The 17,368-nt window shown below is 40.8% G+C and overlaps 1 protein-coding gene across 1 annotated transcript in view; it reads right to left on the bottom strand.

Annotated features, from left to right (window-relative positions):
* The window catches only part of PICALM (phosphatidylinositol binding clathrin assembly protein), a 160,762-nt gene that overhangs the window by 23,373 nt on the left and 120,021 nt on the right, over positions 1 to 17,368 (bottom strand). The window contains 6 exon segments of the mRNA XM_077484929.1: positions 4,626 to 4,685; positions 11,428 to 11,451; positions 13,800 to 13,837; positions 13,840 to 13,898; positions 14,965 to 14,997; positions 15,076 to 15,211. Of these exon segments, the coding sequence (XP_077341055.1) occupies positions 4,626 to 4,685; positions 11,428 to 11,451; positions 13,800 to 13,837; positions 13,840 to 13,898; positions 14,965 to 14,997; positions 15,076 to 15,211 (350 nt within the window).

The following is a 17,368-nucleotide window of genomic DNA, read 5'->3' as shown; positions in this document are numbered from 1 at the left end:
ATTAAAGTTTTAGAGCGGCCAAGCTAGAACCCAGACCTGAATCTCATTGAAAATCTGTGGGGTGATCTGAAGAGGGCTGTGCACAGGAGATGCTCTCGCAATCTGACAGATTTGGAGTGTCTTCGCAAAGAAGAGTGGGCAAATATTGCCAAGTCAAGATGTGCCATGCTGATAGACTCATACCCAAAAAGACTGAGCGCTGTAATAAAATCAAAAGGTGCTTCAACAAAGTATTTCTTTAACCACTTCAGCCCGAAAGAATTTACCCCCAGGCCATTTTTTGCGATAAGGCACCACGATGCTTTAACTGACAAATACGTGGTAGTGCGACAACGTACCCAAACTATTATTTCTCCCCCACAAATAGAACTTTCTTTTGGTGGTATTTGAGCGCCTCTGCGGTTATTTTTTCTGCTATAAACAAAAGAGCAAAACTTATGAAAAAAAATAGTATTTTTAACTTTTTGCTATAATATCCCAATTTAAAAAAAATTACACACACATCATTCTGGCTCTCGTGGCCGCGATCGCAGGTGGCCCCATGCATCGAGTCCCCTGCCTGCTATGGCTCTTAAAGGAGCTGCCATATATATGGCGATTACTGCAGGAGAGACATCCTGGCACCGTATATGTACAGGAGATGGTCGGGAAGCGGTTTAGGGTGTGCACACTTGTGCAACCATAAAAGATTTCAGTTTGTTGTTCAATGGAGTCGTATTAGTCACATTAAAAAGGTGCAAAAAGTTCAGAAATTATATATTTGTCTCTTTTTTTACATCACAGAAAACTGACATTTTAAAGGGGGAGTGTAGATTTTTTATATCCACTGTATGTAAAGTGCTGAAACATGCAGTCTGGAGAGGACAAACTTAAAACCCGAGACAGCTGGAGCCGTCTCAAAACTACCTGATGGCAGGTACAGAAATCTCAATGAGCGTTACAGAAATCACCTGTTTTCAGTGATTGCCTTTAACCACTTAACCTAAAGAATATCCCGCGGCCACAATGTTGCTTTTGATGCTGGTTTTAATATTATGGAGTGCGCTATAAGCATCCGATTGTTGCAATTGTAAGTTGTGTCTCCAACAGATTTTTGCATTACAATATTTGTGAATGACATGTATAGGCATTTGACTGTTTGTACTCATTTCATAGAGTTTCTATATCTTATCTACCCCTGAGGAAGGAGTATCTCGTGTAGACTCTGAAATGCGTCGGGTAAAGGATCAATTTCACTTACCATCTACTTCAACTACTTGCAATATCAGTTATGGTTGCTATGTACACTCCATGATTCATGTTCTTATCTTTGTATCTTCAATAAATAGATGATTATTTTTCTATTTAATCGATTAAAGTCCTACCCCAAGGTGAACCTCCTCTCTTTCCTTAACCTAAAGAAGGTTTTCTCCCCTTCATGACCAGTGCATTTTTTAGCTAGTCTGCACTGCGTAACTGGTAATTGCACAGTCATGCAACACTGAACGCAAATTTAAAATGCTATTTTGTTTTTATTTATTTTTTAACACAAATAAAGCTGTGTTTTGGTGGTATTTAATCACCACACAATTTTTTACATGGTTATAAAACATTCAATAAAAATAATTAAAAATAAAGTTTCTTAAATTTAGACCAAAATGTATTCTGCTACATGTCAGTGAAAAAAAAAAATTCCCAACAAGCGTATATTAATTGCTTTGTGCGAAAGTTAGAGCGTCTACAAATTATGGGATATTTACTGGAATTTACTATAGATGCTAAACTTTTAATGTTGGTGGTGACTAGCTACCTAAAGTGTGATTGTGATAGGGTGGCGGGAAATCTGGTGCTAAAAAGTGCTATCTGGGAGGTACACTGACATGAATAGTGACACTAATACAGTGATCAGTTATATCACTGCACACTGTAATAAGGACACTGGCTGGAAAGGAGCTAACATCTAGGGGCAATCAAGGGGTTAACGTGCCTAACAAATGTAATTGTGTGTATATATGTGCTGCGTTCACTTTACTATCTAAGTTTTAGTTTTTTTTTTTCTCCCTGCTTTGCAGGGAGAAGAAACAGCCAGACTGCTGTTCACAGTACACAAAGTTTTGCCTTTTTGTAAACAGAACTCCTGTGTGTGATTGGCCACAGTTCATCAGCTGATTTCAGCCAAAATCATTGCTGTGTCCAAGCAAAGCACAGATTGGCAGAGGAGTGTGGAGGAGCGCACATGCATGGGTTTCCTTTGTAGTCCTTTTTCCTCCCACACTCTAAAGACATCTTGCAGGTTAATTGGCTTCTGTCTAAGCGGTCTCGTATGGGAATTAGGCTGGATTCACACCTATGCAGTTTTAGTGCTTTTCGCATTTTGCAGATTTGCACTACAGAACGTGTTCCATAGGAAATCATGTTAAATGGACTGTAGTGCAAATCTGCAAAATGCAAAAAGCACTAAAACTGCATAGGGGTGAATCCAGCCTTAGGGACCTTAGATTGTAAGCTCCTTGATGTAAATGTACAATATGCAAAGCGCTGTGTAAATGGTCAGAGCTGTATAAATACAGAGCCTTGAAAAAGTATTCATTCCCCGTGACATTTTTCAAATTTTGTCATGTTACAACCAAAAATGTAAATGTATTTTATTGGCATTTTATGTGATAGACCAACACAAAATGGCACATAATTGTGAAGTGGAAGGAAAATGATAAATGGTTTTTAAACTTTAAAAATATCTGAAAAGCGTACGCGCCCCCTTTACTTTGATATCCCCAACTAAAATCTAGTGGGAACAATTGACTTCAGAAGTCACCTAATTAGTAAAAAGTCTATCTGGGTGTAATTTAATCTCAGTATAAATACAGCTGTTCTGTGAAGCCAAACCCTATACAATTTTCCCCTTATGGCCAGTAAACACGATATGAAAATTGGATGAAATATACTGCTTTCAAAGCGATCGTACTATAATCAGACCATTAGTACAGCGTTTTCGAGAGCCGATCCCGACAATTCATCCGATATTATTAGATTGGACAAGCATGAAAATGTTTCTCGTACAATACCAGATCTTACGATTTTTGTTTAGTCAGTACAGCTGTCTTCCGAAAAATACAAAATATAAATACATTACAACACACAACATGACTTGCGATTTTTTTTTTCAGCCTTACGAGAATTTGTGACTTTAGTAACCTATTCAATTTGTACTTGCGACTATTAAGCGTAAAAAGTCAGACGATCGGTCATCAGATTTTCAGATGGCGTGTAAGGGCCATTAGATTAATAAAAAACATATAAATATAAAATGGTTAAACCTAAACACTTTCCATTTGTATGCAATCAGGTAGGCCCTTGCACTATAGTGGAAGGCAAATCTAAAGGAAATTGAAGAAAAATTTATAATGTATGGCCAGCCTTACAGAACCTTAGTGAAGGCCAAGGAACACACCAGACAGGTCAGGGGAACAGTTGTGAAGTTTAAAAGCAGGGTTAGGGTATAAAAAATATCCCAAGCTTTGAACATTTCACAGAGCACTGTTCAATCCATCAGAAAATGGAAAGAGTATGGCACAACTGCAACCCTACCAAGACATGACCGTCCACCTAAACTGGCAGGGCGGGCAAGGAGTGCATTCAAAGAAGCAGCCAAGAGGCCCATGGTAACTCTGGAGGAGCTGCAGAGATCCACAGCTCAGGTGGGAGAATCTGTCCACAGGATGACTATTAGTAGTATACACCACAAATCTGACCTTTATGGAAGAGAGACAAAAAAAAAAGCCATTGTTGAAGGAAAACCATAAGAAGTCCTGTTTGCAAGAAGCCATGTGGTGGACACAGCAAACATGTAGAAGAAGGTGCTCTGGTCAGATGAGAGCAAAATTAAACTTTTTGGCATAAAAGCAAAACGCTATGTGTGGCAGAAAACAGAACATTACCCTGAACACACCATCCCCACCATGAAACGTGGTGGCAGCATCATGTTGTGGGGATGCTTTTCTTCAGCAGGGACAAGGAAGCTGGTCAGAGTTGATGGGAGGATGGATGGTGCCAAATACAGAGCAATCTTAGAAGAAAACCTGTCTGCAAAAGACTGGAGCAGAGGTTCACCTTCCAAAGCATATTCATGTGTTCGAATGGCCCAACCAAAGTCCAGATCTAAATCCAACTGAGAATTGCTTGAAAATTGCTGTTCACGTACGCTCTCCATCCAACGTGACAGAGCTGGAGCTATTTTGCAAAGAATGGGCAAAAATGTCACTCTAGATGTGCAAAGCTGGTAGAGACATCCCCAAAAATAATTCCAGCTGTAATTTCAGAGAAAGGAGGTACTACAGAGTTTTGACTGGGGGAGGGGGGTGGGGCGACTATATAAATGCACAGCACACTTTTCACATATTTGTAAAGAAGAAAAAAAAAAAAAAAACATTTATCATTTTCCTTCCAATTCACAATTATGTGCCACTTTTTGTTGATCCATCACATAAAACACATTTACATTTTTGCTTGTAACATAACAATGTGGAAAATTTCAACAAATACTTTTTCAAGGCACTGTACCTGTAATAAATAAAATACATATTGTAAAATGAAAGGCTACCACTGCAATATGAAAGCAAAAAGTTTGAATGGGAATCTCATCCTACCATTCCAAATGCAGCTATTCCTGTAGGAGTTGTGGCTGGATAGGCCATGATTGGCGGTGCCTGTTGTAACAAGAAAAAGGACAGATACGTTTTTACACATAACCATCATACATGAAAGCATTCGGCATGTCAAACGAATGGCCATGCAGATTGGCAAAGTGTGTGCGATTGATCCAAAGCAACAGGCTACCTGGATTCCTAGAGGTAACACACCATTAAATATTTCTGCACGTGATTCAAAAAGCCTCTCCTCACCAGCATTTATAAATGAATATTTGCAAAGCAAAACATAAAAGCAGAACCAATCACCTGCAACCCAAAAAAAGAAAAAGAAATAGAAAAAAAGGTTGTAGCACCTCAATATATTAAGCAAACAGGAGTCTTTGTTACTCCTTACACATTTTACAAAGACTTGCTGTGTGAAAAATGGCAGTCCAAGACTTGGCTGCTGGGAAAGGTCACGCATTCTATAAAACAATGTTATGCTTGTACAGAACACAAGTTACGTCACCGACTGTAAGGGCCATACAGAATTGTGAGCTACTACAAGCAAGAGCCTCTCTTACAAAACAAAAGCTCAATACATCCAAAGACTGGTTTTCTCCAAATTTTTAAGTTAAAAAAGGGACAGTCTGTCTTATAGTGCATATCCAGGCAAAATAAAAAAATAAAATAAGTATTCAAGTAAATCCAATTAAAAAAAATAAAATACAAAAAAGTAGTCAAGTACATCACTGCAATATATGTTAATTTCCCCATGTTTATTTTTTCTTAAATGCTGCAAGTTAGAGCTGCACGATTCTGGACAAAATTAGAATCACAATTTTTTTGCTTAGAAGAAAAAGATGTTGATTGTCGCAACGTAAAATCTTTCACATTATACAAAAAAATGGGCTAACTGATGAATAATAATAAAAAAAAAAAAAAAAAAAAAAAAACAGTAAAGTAATTTTTTCCAAAAAAATTGCATTTGAAAGACCGCTGTGCAAATACAGTGTAACAAAATATTGCAACAATCACCATTTTATTCTCTAGGGTGTCAACTAAATGTTTGGGGGGGTTCCAAGAAATTTTCTAGCAAAAAGAAAAAAAAAAAAGATTTTTAACTTGAAACCAACAAATGTCAGAAAATGGTTTAGTGTTTAAACTTTCCTCATTTACACACAGAAGTCTATTCCTTTGACAAATTGTTACAATGTTTATACTTAAAGTGGTTGTAAACCCGTTACAACCACTTTTACCTACAGTTAAGCCTAGATTAAGGTTTACCTGTAGGTGCTCGAAATATCTCCCAAACCTCTACGGTTTAGGAGATATTTACAGCAAAGGCAATCGCCAATGTCTACGGCGCACTTTAGACTCCTTTACGAAATAGCGAGCATGCCGTTTTTTAAAGATCGTGCCGTGACTGGCGACTCCTGTGCGCATGCACGGAAGTGACGTTATCGCGGCTCCAGCCAATCACAGCGCCGGAGCTGCAATAACTGGAAGGAAGATGGACGGTTCCTGGAAGTGGGGACAGCGGTGACATCGCAGGCTTCGGTTTCAGGTAAGTCACACATAATGGGCTACTGTGCGATGCATAGTAACCCATTATGCTTTACCTTTGCAGGGAAATAAAGAGGAAGTAAAACCCATCAGGGTTTACTTCCTCTAAGTTTCACTGCTAAGGCCTCATGCACACGGACGTTTTTACAGCCGCTTTTTTGAGCGTTTTTTGCAGCTTAAAAAGGCCTGTCCATGTTAGTCTATGGCTTCATGCCCACCTAGGCGTTTTTGAGCTGCAAATGGCATAGGCGTTTTTAAGCTGTAAAAAAAACCCAGGACCAGTGCGTTCCCTGGCGCGGAGCTAGAGCTGTAAAAACGCGAATCACGGGAAAACGCCCACAAACGTGCAACATATTTTCTTTGTTTTCTGAGTGCTATAGCCAAGAGATGTGTTTCTTTAAAAACGCTACTTAACGCTAAAAAACACGCAAAAACGCCAATGCAAAACGTGGTAAAAATCGCGTTTTTAACGCAGATTTTTCCAGGCATCGGAGCTAGCTTTGCAGACAGTTTTTTTAAAACGTCCGTGTGCATGAGCACTAAAGAATGCTGTGATTGTTGGCAGACTACCTGTTTTTTTTTTTATTCCTTTCTTTTGAGGCTGTGGCTTCAGAAGAGTAGAGCGAATTCTTTGCATAGAAACACTTGTCAATATCGCAACAGGGAAAAATTCTGTACATCCACAGGCAGGGAACGGGCACGCTCGCGCAGCTGCCAGGCCGGGTCTGCTGCGATAATTTACAGCAGAAGCCGATATGCGGGTACCTCAGGCATTTGCAAACCACTGGCAATAAACGGAGATATCTCAGTTCTGAACAGGGAAGGCATCGTTTCCGTCTTCCAGAAAAAGCAGGGACTAGAATCTATTACTTCCCCCAGTAAAAGCAGCACACAGTTAACACAAACACTGGCTAGGCACACAGTTAACCCTTTGATCGCCCTAGAGGTTAGCCTCTTCCCAGTCAATGTCATTAGTACAGTGACCGTGCATACTTTTAGCACTGATCACTGTATTAGTGTCACTGGTTCCCACAAAGTGTCAAAAGTGTCAGATTGTATACCACAGTATCGCAGTACCCGCTATGAGTCACTGGACACCAAGATTACTAGTAAAACATTTTTTTTTTTTTACAATTCCATAAATATATCCCATAGTTTGTGGACACTATAACGTCCATGTAAACCAATCAATATACGCTTATTTTTTTTCTTTTTATACCAAAAACATGTAGCCAGAACAGTGATTATTGCTAGAGGCTACCAACTTGGCTACAATTAGCCTCCCCATACATGATTCAAACAGTGTATGGCTGGCTTAACTGTTTACAATCAACGTGGAACTTAATTCATCTATACAAACGCAACTTACTTTAACCTTCCCACTTCCCTCTTCCATAAATAAAAAAATAAAAGATTCTATTTTTCACAATTTTGCTTCTTTTTGTGCCACAAAGCTGCATTTCCAGGTGTCTGGTCTAGGTTGGGCCCAGCTGCCATCACAGGAATACCAGCAGGAGGCTGTGTGTTACTAAACCACAAGTTTGCAGTGGATATCTGCACATGCACACCAATGCAGCAGAACATCCAGGGCCCATCCACCATAATCTGGCAACACTCTGTGCATGTGTGGAAGTCCACTAGTCCCAGCCAGCTCCCAAATGCCTAGAAGAAATATAGCGGGGCATCAGTGTGCGTTACACAAAAAAAATAAAAAATAAAAATAAAAAACACCTGCCACCAAGTGGCAGGGGGTCATTTAGGAGCAGTTCACTTCATGCGTTATTTTTTAAAGTGTGTCTCTTACTAAAAAGAGTAAGCTATAACAAAACAGGATATGACCTTAATGGCTTTAAGGGCACAATGTGTGCCCAGCCAGGGCATTGATTGCTTGGAGATCACATCTGCATGAAAAGCAATGCGACTAGTAGCTACTCAAGCTCTTGACAAGGGGAAGCAAGCCAATGGTCCATCAACATGCATGAGATTTCAGAACTAAGAAAACCTTTTTATCCACTATGTAGGAAACTAGGTTCAACGAGCGTCAGCAATGGCTTGAGAACCAGTCCAAAAAAAAAGGTGAAATTTTTTTTCCACCCCCTATCTTCTGGCTGAACATGGGATGATTACGTTAAACAACAACAACAAAAAAAAAAAAAAAAACACACACTCCTTTAGGAATCCAGCAGGGAAGCATACCCCAAATATTAAAGAATGTATATTATGGCCTTATTTGAAGGAAGAAGCACCTCATTCTACAGCAGTGGTGCTCAACCTTCAAGTAACCGTAACCCCTTGATAAAATGTCCCGAGTTGTGCGGACCCCTAACAGTAAAAATAATTTTTGTAGCGTGGGTTGTCAGCACCCAAGGCAAGACAAGTCATTTGCGATCCTAACCCACAGATATTTAGCGCTCCCCAAGTCCCTTCCAATCTTACAGTATTAAATCCCCCCATGGTACATTGAGGATGCACCACTCTTTGTTCTTTTTCCCCTCCCTTTTATCCCTCTGTATCCCAATTTCTTGTTTTTTTCCCCCATCCCTCTCTGGGCGTCTTTCTTGTTTCTCTTATTCTCTCTACCTTTTTCTTTGTTCATCCCCTTCCATGTAGTCTCTATTTTTATTCCTTCTCTTACTCCTTGGTGAGGGGTGGGATGAGTGGCAGTGCTGGGGGGAGCCATGACGTGAACTGAATGGGCGGCCACGGGCTCCAGGAACAGCCCAGCTGGTCGGGCGCAAAAAAGGCTGAGAGAGCGGTGTGGGCTTCAGGAACAGCGGAGGATTTGGTGACCCCTGGCAAATCATCATTCAACCCCCAAGGTGAGAACCACTGGTCTAGACAGAGGTCTGCAGCCTCATAGGACAGTCAGGGGAGAATGAAAACACCTCCAACAAGCTTTAACCAGACTCTGATATAAGTCCCAAGAATGCTATATACTGCTGATGAGAAAAGATATTTAGCAGTTTAGATTTACTAAAATAATTGCATTTCCATGTTCTGTGTGAGACCAGATATAGTAAATGCAGGGTCCTGGGTTTAGCAATACTTTAAACAGTTTTGTTGGCTCATTACAGGAGGCTAGGAGTTCACGGGATTTCTAGGAGACATAACCTGAAACAATGTCTGCCCGATCTCCACCTAACTATATTATCACTAGGACCCAACGTGGTCCATGGCAGATAGCAAAAGCAGAATGATAATTGTATTGTGATCATTAACAATGCTTCACATAACAGTGAGGAGGTGGGGGGGGGGGGTTGGGCTGTTCACATATCTATGCTCAAAAAAAGTACACATTTTATTTTGCAGCATGCGTTTTTGGACCAACACACTTCAAGCGTTCTCGCACTTTTTTTTATGCCTGAACAACTGACCCCCTCTGCTCTCATCTCATCTAGAAGCTTGAATGCACATGTGCTTGCAAAACACTTAAAAAACACGCTTTACATAGGTGATTACTAGGCGCTAGAAATGGTCTCAGGCGTGTTCCAAGATCCTAGTCTCAACCCACCTGCCTGATCCCGCCAGGAAGCAGACACTGCATACCGCTAATGAGAGGCAGGGAGACCTTTCCCCGCTGCGCAGATCGAGAAATGTCTCACTGCCAGTGATTATCAGTGCACAGGTAGGTTGGGACTACGATCCTGAACCCATCGCTACTAGGAGTGAAAGCAGTTTGAAGGATAGGACCAGCTGCTGGGAAAACTTTCCAATAATCTGGAAATATTCCTTACAGGATAAGAAACCAAACAAGTCTGTACCAAATATATATCTATCTTTATCTATATATCTCTATCTATATATATCTATACATCTCTATCCTCTACAGTAGACTTTTTTTAATATGGCAATATTAGGTCAAGGTAATCGACATCCTTCGTTACATGCAACCGTGAGGAGGTGAATTCCATGGCTGCGCGTCATGAGACAGCTTCCTGTGGGCTTAGGTCAAACTCAGTTCAGCCTGAACCTTGGGTTAATCCTTCGTGGGTCTCCAAACTTGGCCTAACAACCTCCTTCTGAAGCCACCAATGTGGTTCGTTATGTTTAAAGTGGTTTAAAGTGGTAACTGTTATTGAGTTGCCAAAAAAGGACACCAAAGACGGCAAAGAATCCTGTCATATTTGTAAAACCGACTCCTTGAGTCGTAGGATCATCTGAATCTAGACCGCTTAAGTTTAAACAATTAGCCCAATCACAAAGACCATCTTCATCATTCCCTGCTAAACTCAAATGACCAAGCTGATAAAGACCAAAGCCTGACTGACTTTCAACTAAACTTTTCAGTAAGGACCCCCCCCCCCCCCCCCCTCTGATTTGTGAAAGTTGCGGAGCAAATCTGACCTTAAAAAGGGGTCAACATCTGCTTTGATCTCTCCTAAGATTTGTGACGCAGTTCAAGAGACAGGGGGTGGTACCAATCACGTGATGTTGCACGATTGGGTATGGGGTGTCCGAGATAGAAAAACACATTCACAAACAATAAAAAAAATACATGCTGACACTTTAGAGCAGCCTTTCACAACTTTACTTCTTTAAAATAATTTTCAGGCCTAATGAAACCACTGCTGAAAAAAAAAAAAAATAAAATAAAATTTTTTACTGGGATTCAGTGAAGAAAAAAATAAAACAAAATCACACCTTGTATGAGTAGTCAGTGGCAAGAATGCCCCACTTATAAACAAAGGGGTCACGCAGCTTGCTCTTCAAAGTGACTTCGGCAGGAACCAAATGGGTTCAAAGTACAAGCGGCATGGATAGGCACAGCCCAAAGTCCCCCTAGCAACTTCTGGAGGAACCCAGGTTGAGAATGGCTGCTTTAGTGTGTCTACCATCACGTAATAAAGTAAGAGCAAGTCTCCATTTGTGTCAGGGTCCACCTTACAGCATGGACGTTCAGAACCTGACACACAAGACTTTAGCTAAAGGATTGGGTACCAGTGTTGCATATAACAAAGGGCACCACAGATACTTAAGTCTTTCCTAGATCACTTCATTCAGTAAATTATTCAACACCCTAGCAGAGGAGGGAGAATGTAGCTGTGTAAGCGATAGTAACCAGGTGCCAACACTCCATGCCATTAGTGAAGAAAGGATGTAAGGAGAGCCAGGAAGGTGCAGTGGGGGGAATCAAATCTGAGCACACAATCAAAATCTGATTAGTGTGAGGTGCCTGCGCTACAGCGAAGGTTAATACAAAGCATACCAATTCACAGCAAGGAAGGCAGTTTTTGGTTTGTTTGGTTCAACTTACGTATGGTTGAAAATGCATGCCATTCTGTTTCATTGTTCATCAGGACGAACAGTTATACAATGCAATAACACAAGATTAGAACACAAAAACTTACACAAAAACAGTACACACACACCAACATTTTACTAGCACACAAAAAGTGATCGGATTTCATTTAGATAATATTTAGTATCAGGAATATATCTAACAAATCAGCTATTAGGATTGTGGACAGGGCTCTGTGTAGGCCACTCTAGTTCCTCCGCACCAAACTGGTCCTGTGAACAGTGGAACAATCCGTTCCTGAAAATGCCCTTCGGATGGGGGGTGAAATGCGTTAAGGAGGGCTTTCTGGCCCATAGAGCACATGTCTTGGCGGCTCTTCAGGGTTTTCAATGCTAATCTGTTGTTATACAAGGGAGTGCGATTTAATCTTTTGTTGGACTTGAATAAACCAAGCGTTATTGCACTATGGTATTTCCAGTTTTGTGCTCCTTAAAAATTTTGAGTGGTGAAATACCTGCCATTGCTGGATCTGGATAAAGAGCATGGAGGATAAGAGCAAAGGAGCACAGATCATATGTGAATACCTGGGAGGGGTATATCCAAAAGCAAGGCAGACCCTTTTTGCTGTACGTCAGAGGGTTCACAACCTCTGGCGAGTACAGGAGCATTGGATTTCACTTTGTTGGATGAATGTTTAAAAGACACAGCACTGGTGGACTATGTGTCCGGACTAAAATATTATGCACACGGCATGGAAAGATTGGGAACTTTTGACATTAAAGCGGCTTTCCACCCAAAAGTAGAACTTCCGCTCATTTTTCACCTCTTCCCCTCCAGTGCCACAATTGACAGATAAAAACAAGGGTGAACAGCGGCGCTAGATATGGTGATAACATAAAATTATATAACAACTGGAATATAGGTATACATAAAATGTGTGTGAATAAGCACACATGATATTAAAACATTTGTTTAAAACATAATGTCCATAAATGATCCGAGATCTTGTATGATTAGCACCTGGAGGCAGCTCCCTTAGAGTGAAGCGATGAGCTCTGTGTAGAAATGGGAACAGAGGGGCGCCAGACTGAGTGCAGTATAAATCATATATTTAATAAAAACAAGTAGTAACTCACAGGTTAAATTAGATGAGTTCAGTATGCAGTGAAAATCGCCAGTCCTGGAGTCTCATAAATGTCTTCCCTTTGCAGCCTGGGGCACTGGTGTGATCTTACAGGGATCCAGAAAATGCTGGGAACCAGGAGGCAGGAAACAAGAAGCAGCTGGTCGTGACTTCACAGGAACTGGAGACCGAAGAGAATGTAAATATGAGTAAGAAGCTTGCTGATTAATAGTGGAAGATAAGTTTATAACTGCAAACGTTATAAACTTATCTTCCACTATTAATCAGCAAGCTTCTTACTCATATTTACATTCTCTTCGGTCTCCAGCCATCTACCTCTTTGAATCTGTGTATTTGATTGACGGGCTGGCCAGCCCATCAGATCTCTCTGTTTCTATTTCCTCTGTAATATAAGACTGCCAGGTTTGCCAGCTAATCATGGTCTGATGAAGAAGCTGTAGCTTCGAAATGCATTACCATTCCTTGCCACTGTGAATAATCACACTTCCTGTTCCTGTGAAGTCACGACCAGCTGCTTCTTGTTTCCTGCCTCCTGGTTCCCAGCATTTTCTGGATCCCTGTAAGATCACACCAGTGCCCCAGGCTGCAAAGGGAAGACATTTATGAGACTCCAGGACTGGCGATTTTCACTGCATACTGAACTCATCTAATTTAACCTGTGAGTTACTACTTGTTTTTATTAAATATATGATTTATACTGCACTCAGTCTGGCGCCCCTCTGTTCCCACAATTGACAGATATACTGTTCCCACTTCCAGGAGTCCGAGCCGCGGCCCATAACATCACCGCGGGGATCCCTCCTGCTCTCCCTGTCACCGGGCCAAGTAGGAGAGAGGAGTGGGGCCTCACGCAATGCAAGGTAGGGTTCCCGGCATGAAGCTGTAAGGCTACACTGCCGGGTACCCTTACCCGCAATGGCGGGGGCAGCACCCGACAACTGATGGAAACATCAGCTGAGGTGCCGACAGTGCTGGACTCAAGGACAGGTAAGTGTCATATTGTTAAAAGCCAGCAACTGCAGTATGTGTGTAGCTGCTGGCTTGCATTTTTCTTTTTGGGTGGAACACCGCTTTAAAGTGGTTATACCGAATAGACAAGCTCAGAGTTCTTCTGAGCTTTAGCTGAACCATAACCGCTTGGCTGGAGCTACCCTTTAATCCTGCAACATTTGCGGTAACTAAAACAAAACATGCAATATCCACACACACCCCGTACACAGTCATTACACAAATGGATCATTACCAAGGTGGCTGGGTTCCAGGTGGTGGTGGGGGCCAGTTTGGCTGCCAATTAGTTCCTCCTGTTAGTTTCCTTTCTCCGGGCTGAATCCAATGAACATCACTACAAAAAAAAAAAAAAATCGCCACAAACCCTGTAATAATTCCAGAAGAATATGCCTTTCTGTGTTATTGCATTTGTCTGGGAAAAGATATAAAGATCATAAAAAAGTCTAGACAAACTGGGAAAACATGTAAAAGTTTCATTAAACGTAAAAGATCCAGCTTTAATTTTCTCAGTTCTTTCACTCTTATATTAAAGGCTAAAAGATCACCATTTGCAAAAATGGTCCATGCAGACAAGAGGCCCCAGTAGGTGTACTTTCATTGTGCCGTTATTCCAAAATATTGTTCAATGCAAGGGCCATGCCTGTAGAGCTGTCCCAGCCCCCACGAAGCCTGGCCAAAAAAAAACACCTATTCTTTCTACCAATCCACATCCTGGCAACTACGCTTCTTTACTGAAAGCTACGCATGCACAGCATGCTCTTCCTTCCCCTTCTATTACACCACCGCTGAGCTCAGCCGCTGGATTTTACCTACTGGTGCCCCTTGTCTGCATAGGCCATTTTTATGAAAGTTGAAATTTATGGCAGTACTCCAGGGAAATTGAAAATCTCTGGAATGACTTGAAGACTGCAGTCCACAGACGGTCACCATCAAATGTAACTGAACTTGGGCAGTTCTGCATAGAAGAGAGTGGGCAAATATTACAAAGTCTAGATGTGCAAAGTCAGTAGAGACATATGCCAAAAGACTAAAGGCTGTAATTAAACAAAAGGTGGTTCAGCAACATACTGACATAAGGAAGGTGGATACTTTTTCCAACTCAGTGATTTTTTTTTTTTCTGACATGGTGGTGCTATATCTTTTACTTGGATCTTTTAAGTTTGTACTAGTATTGTACTAGTAAATAAAACTGGATAAAACAAAAACAGTCTGTCTTCCATTTTAGGCTGCAAAACAACATAATGTGATTTTAAGGATGGGTGGGGGTGATCGTTTTCTATACCTACTGTAGCTAAAAAAAAAAAAAATAATAATAATAATTCTATGCTACCATTACAAATATTCATGACCTGACAAATCCCTTTCTGTATCTGAACGCTGTTGACAGTTTTCACACTTACTTTTTTGTTGTGCCGTTTCCCGATGCCCAGAATCTAGGAGAACAAAAACAAGGGAATGAGCAGAGCTTTCAATGTGGGGACTCTACAGCTGAATAAACCTGAGGACCAAACTTACTGCCCACTAAGTTGGCCAATGAGGAGTCCAAGTCGTCAGACACCAGCTTGCCCGGTGGGTTTTTGGAGCAGGGAGCACTTGTGTTTTGGGAAGCTACTGTTGGCTTGAGGAGTCCACCCATGTCGTCAAAACCTTGAAACAAAAAACAAGAGATTTAATCAGGGCCACAGGAGACCATTCAACAAGATGATACACATTGCTGGTTTCATAAGTCGCAGTATCTGAAAAGAAAATCTACTAAAATCACAGCCCTAATTTTTTATATATATATATATATATATATATATATATATATATATATATATATATATATATATATATATATATATATATACACACACACACACATATATATATATACACACACATACATACATACATACATATTATATACACACACACTTTTTTTTATTAGGATTTTATGTGATGGACCAACACAAACTGGCACATAATTGTGAAGTGGAAGGAAAATGATAAAATGGTTTTCAAATTTTTTTTTTTTACCAAATATCTGAAACTTTGGCGTGTATTCAGTCCCCTTTTACTCTGATGTCCCCAACTAAAACCTAGCAGAACCAATTGCCTTCATAAGTCACCTAATTAGTAAATAGAGCCCACCTGTGTGTAATTTAATCTCAGTATAGCTGTTCTGTGAAGCCCTCAGAGGTATGTTAGGGTATGTTAGAGAACGTTAGTAAACAGCCAGCACCATGAAAGCCAGAGGAAATTGTTTCTCATGGTCTAAGACTCCTTTAGGTGCCTTTTGGCAAAACTCCAGGCGGGCTGTTGTATGGCCTAGGAGGAAGCTTCCGTCTGGCCACTCTACCTGATTGGTGGAGTGCTGCAGAGATGGTTGTTCTTCTGGAAGTTTCTCCTCTCTCCACAGAGAAATGCTGGAGCTCTGTCAGAGCGACCATGGCTTGGTTTGTTCTCTGACATGCCCCATTACCTGTTGGACCTTATATAGACAGGTGTGCGCCTTTCCAAATCATTGCCAAATCAACTGAATTTACCACAGGTGGACTCCGATTAAGTTGTAGAAACATCTCAAGGATGATCAGTGGAAACAAAATGCACCCAAGCTCAATTTCGAGTGTCATGGCAAAAGCTGTGAATACTTAGGTACATGGGATTTTTTCCTTTTTTATTTTTAATAAATTTTAAAACAAACTTCTTTCACATCATCATTATGGGGTATTGTTTGTAGAATTTTGATCCATTTTGGAATAAGGCTGTAATATAACAAAATGTGGGAAAAAGTGAAGAGCTGTGAATGAAATATATATATATATATATATATATATATATATATATATATATATATATATATATATATATATATATACACATATATACATACACACACACACACACACACACACACACACATATATTACACACACACACTATATAAAAAGTCTACACCCCCTTGTTAACCACTTGCTTAATGGGCACTTAAATCCCCCTCCTGCCCAAAACCAGTTTTCAGCGCTGTCGCACTTTGAATGACAATTGCGCGATCATGCCAACACTGTACCCATATGAAATTTTTTATAGTTTTTTTTCACACAAATGGGTTTCTTTTGGTGGTATTTAATCACTACTGGGGTTTTTAATCATTTATTTGTTTAGCAAAAAAAAGAGGGAAAATTTCAGGGGCAAAAAACGTTCAGTATTTATAACATTTTTCAAACAGGTAATTTTTCACCTTCATTGATATGTGCTGATGAAGCTGCACTGATGGGCAACACTGGTGATAAGGCACTGATTGGTGGCATTGATGGCACTGGCGAGTGGCACAGATCAAGGCAGTGGCTGCTCTCCTTGATCAGGACCGATGGTCCCTCCGATAGTCGCTATTAGCGCGAGGAGAAAAAAATAGCCGATTACCGGTTCTGTTTACATCACATGATCAGCTGTCATTGACTGACACACTGATCAGAGTGTGCCCACACACACCCCTACAGGGGGCACGCAGGCCGCTCAAGATGTCAAATGACGGCCTCCGGGCAGAGTAGGTCCGCAATGCAGCCTTCGTTCGGCAACAGCATGGACTGGAAGTGGTTAAAATGTCAGGTGAACAGCAATTTTCAAGTCTTGCCACAGATTCTCAATTGGACTTGGGTCCGAACTTGACACATGAATATGCTTTGATATGCAGCTGAATCACCGCGTAACTAGCAAGTGCTGGTTATCGCCATTCCTCTATTATGTTGACAGGGCGCAAGTAGAGGAGAGCCGATAAGGGGGTCTGCAGTGATTATCGGTGCAGCCCCTATCAGCGATGCC

This window comes from Lithobates pipiens, unplaced genomic scaffold (genome assembly GCF_037356315.1).
Source record: "Lithobates pipiens isolate NorthernLeopardFrog02 unplaced genomic scaffold, aLitPip1_a1.2 Scaffold_169, whole genome shotgun sequence".
Lineage (NCBI taxonomy): Eukaryota > Metazoa > Chordata > Amphibia > Anura > Ranidae > Lithobates > Lithobates pipiens.
This window is presented reverse-complemented; position numbering and strand designations above follow the sequence as displayed.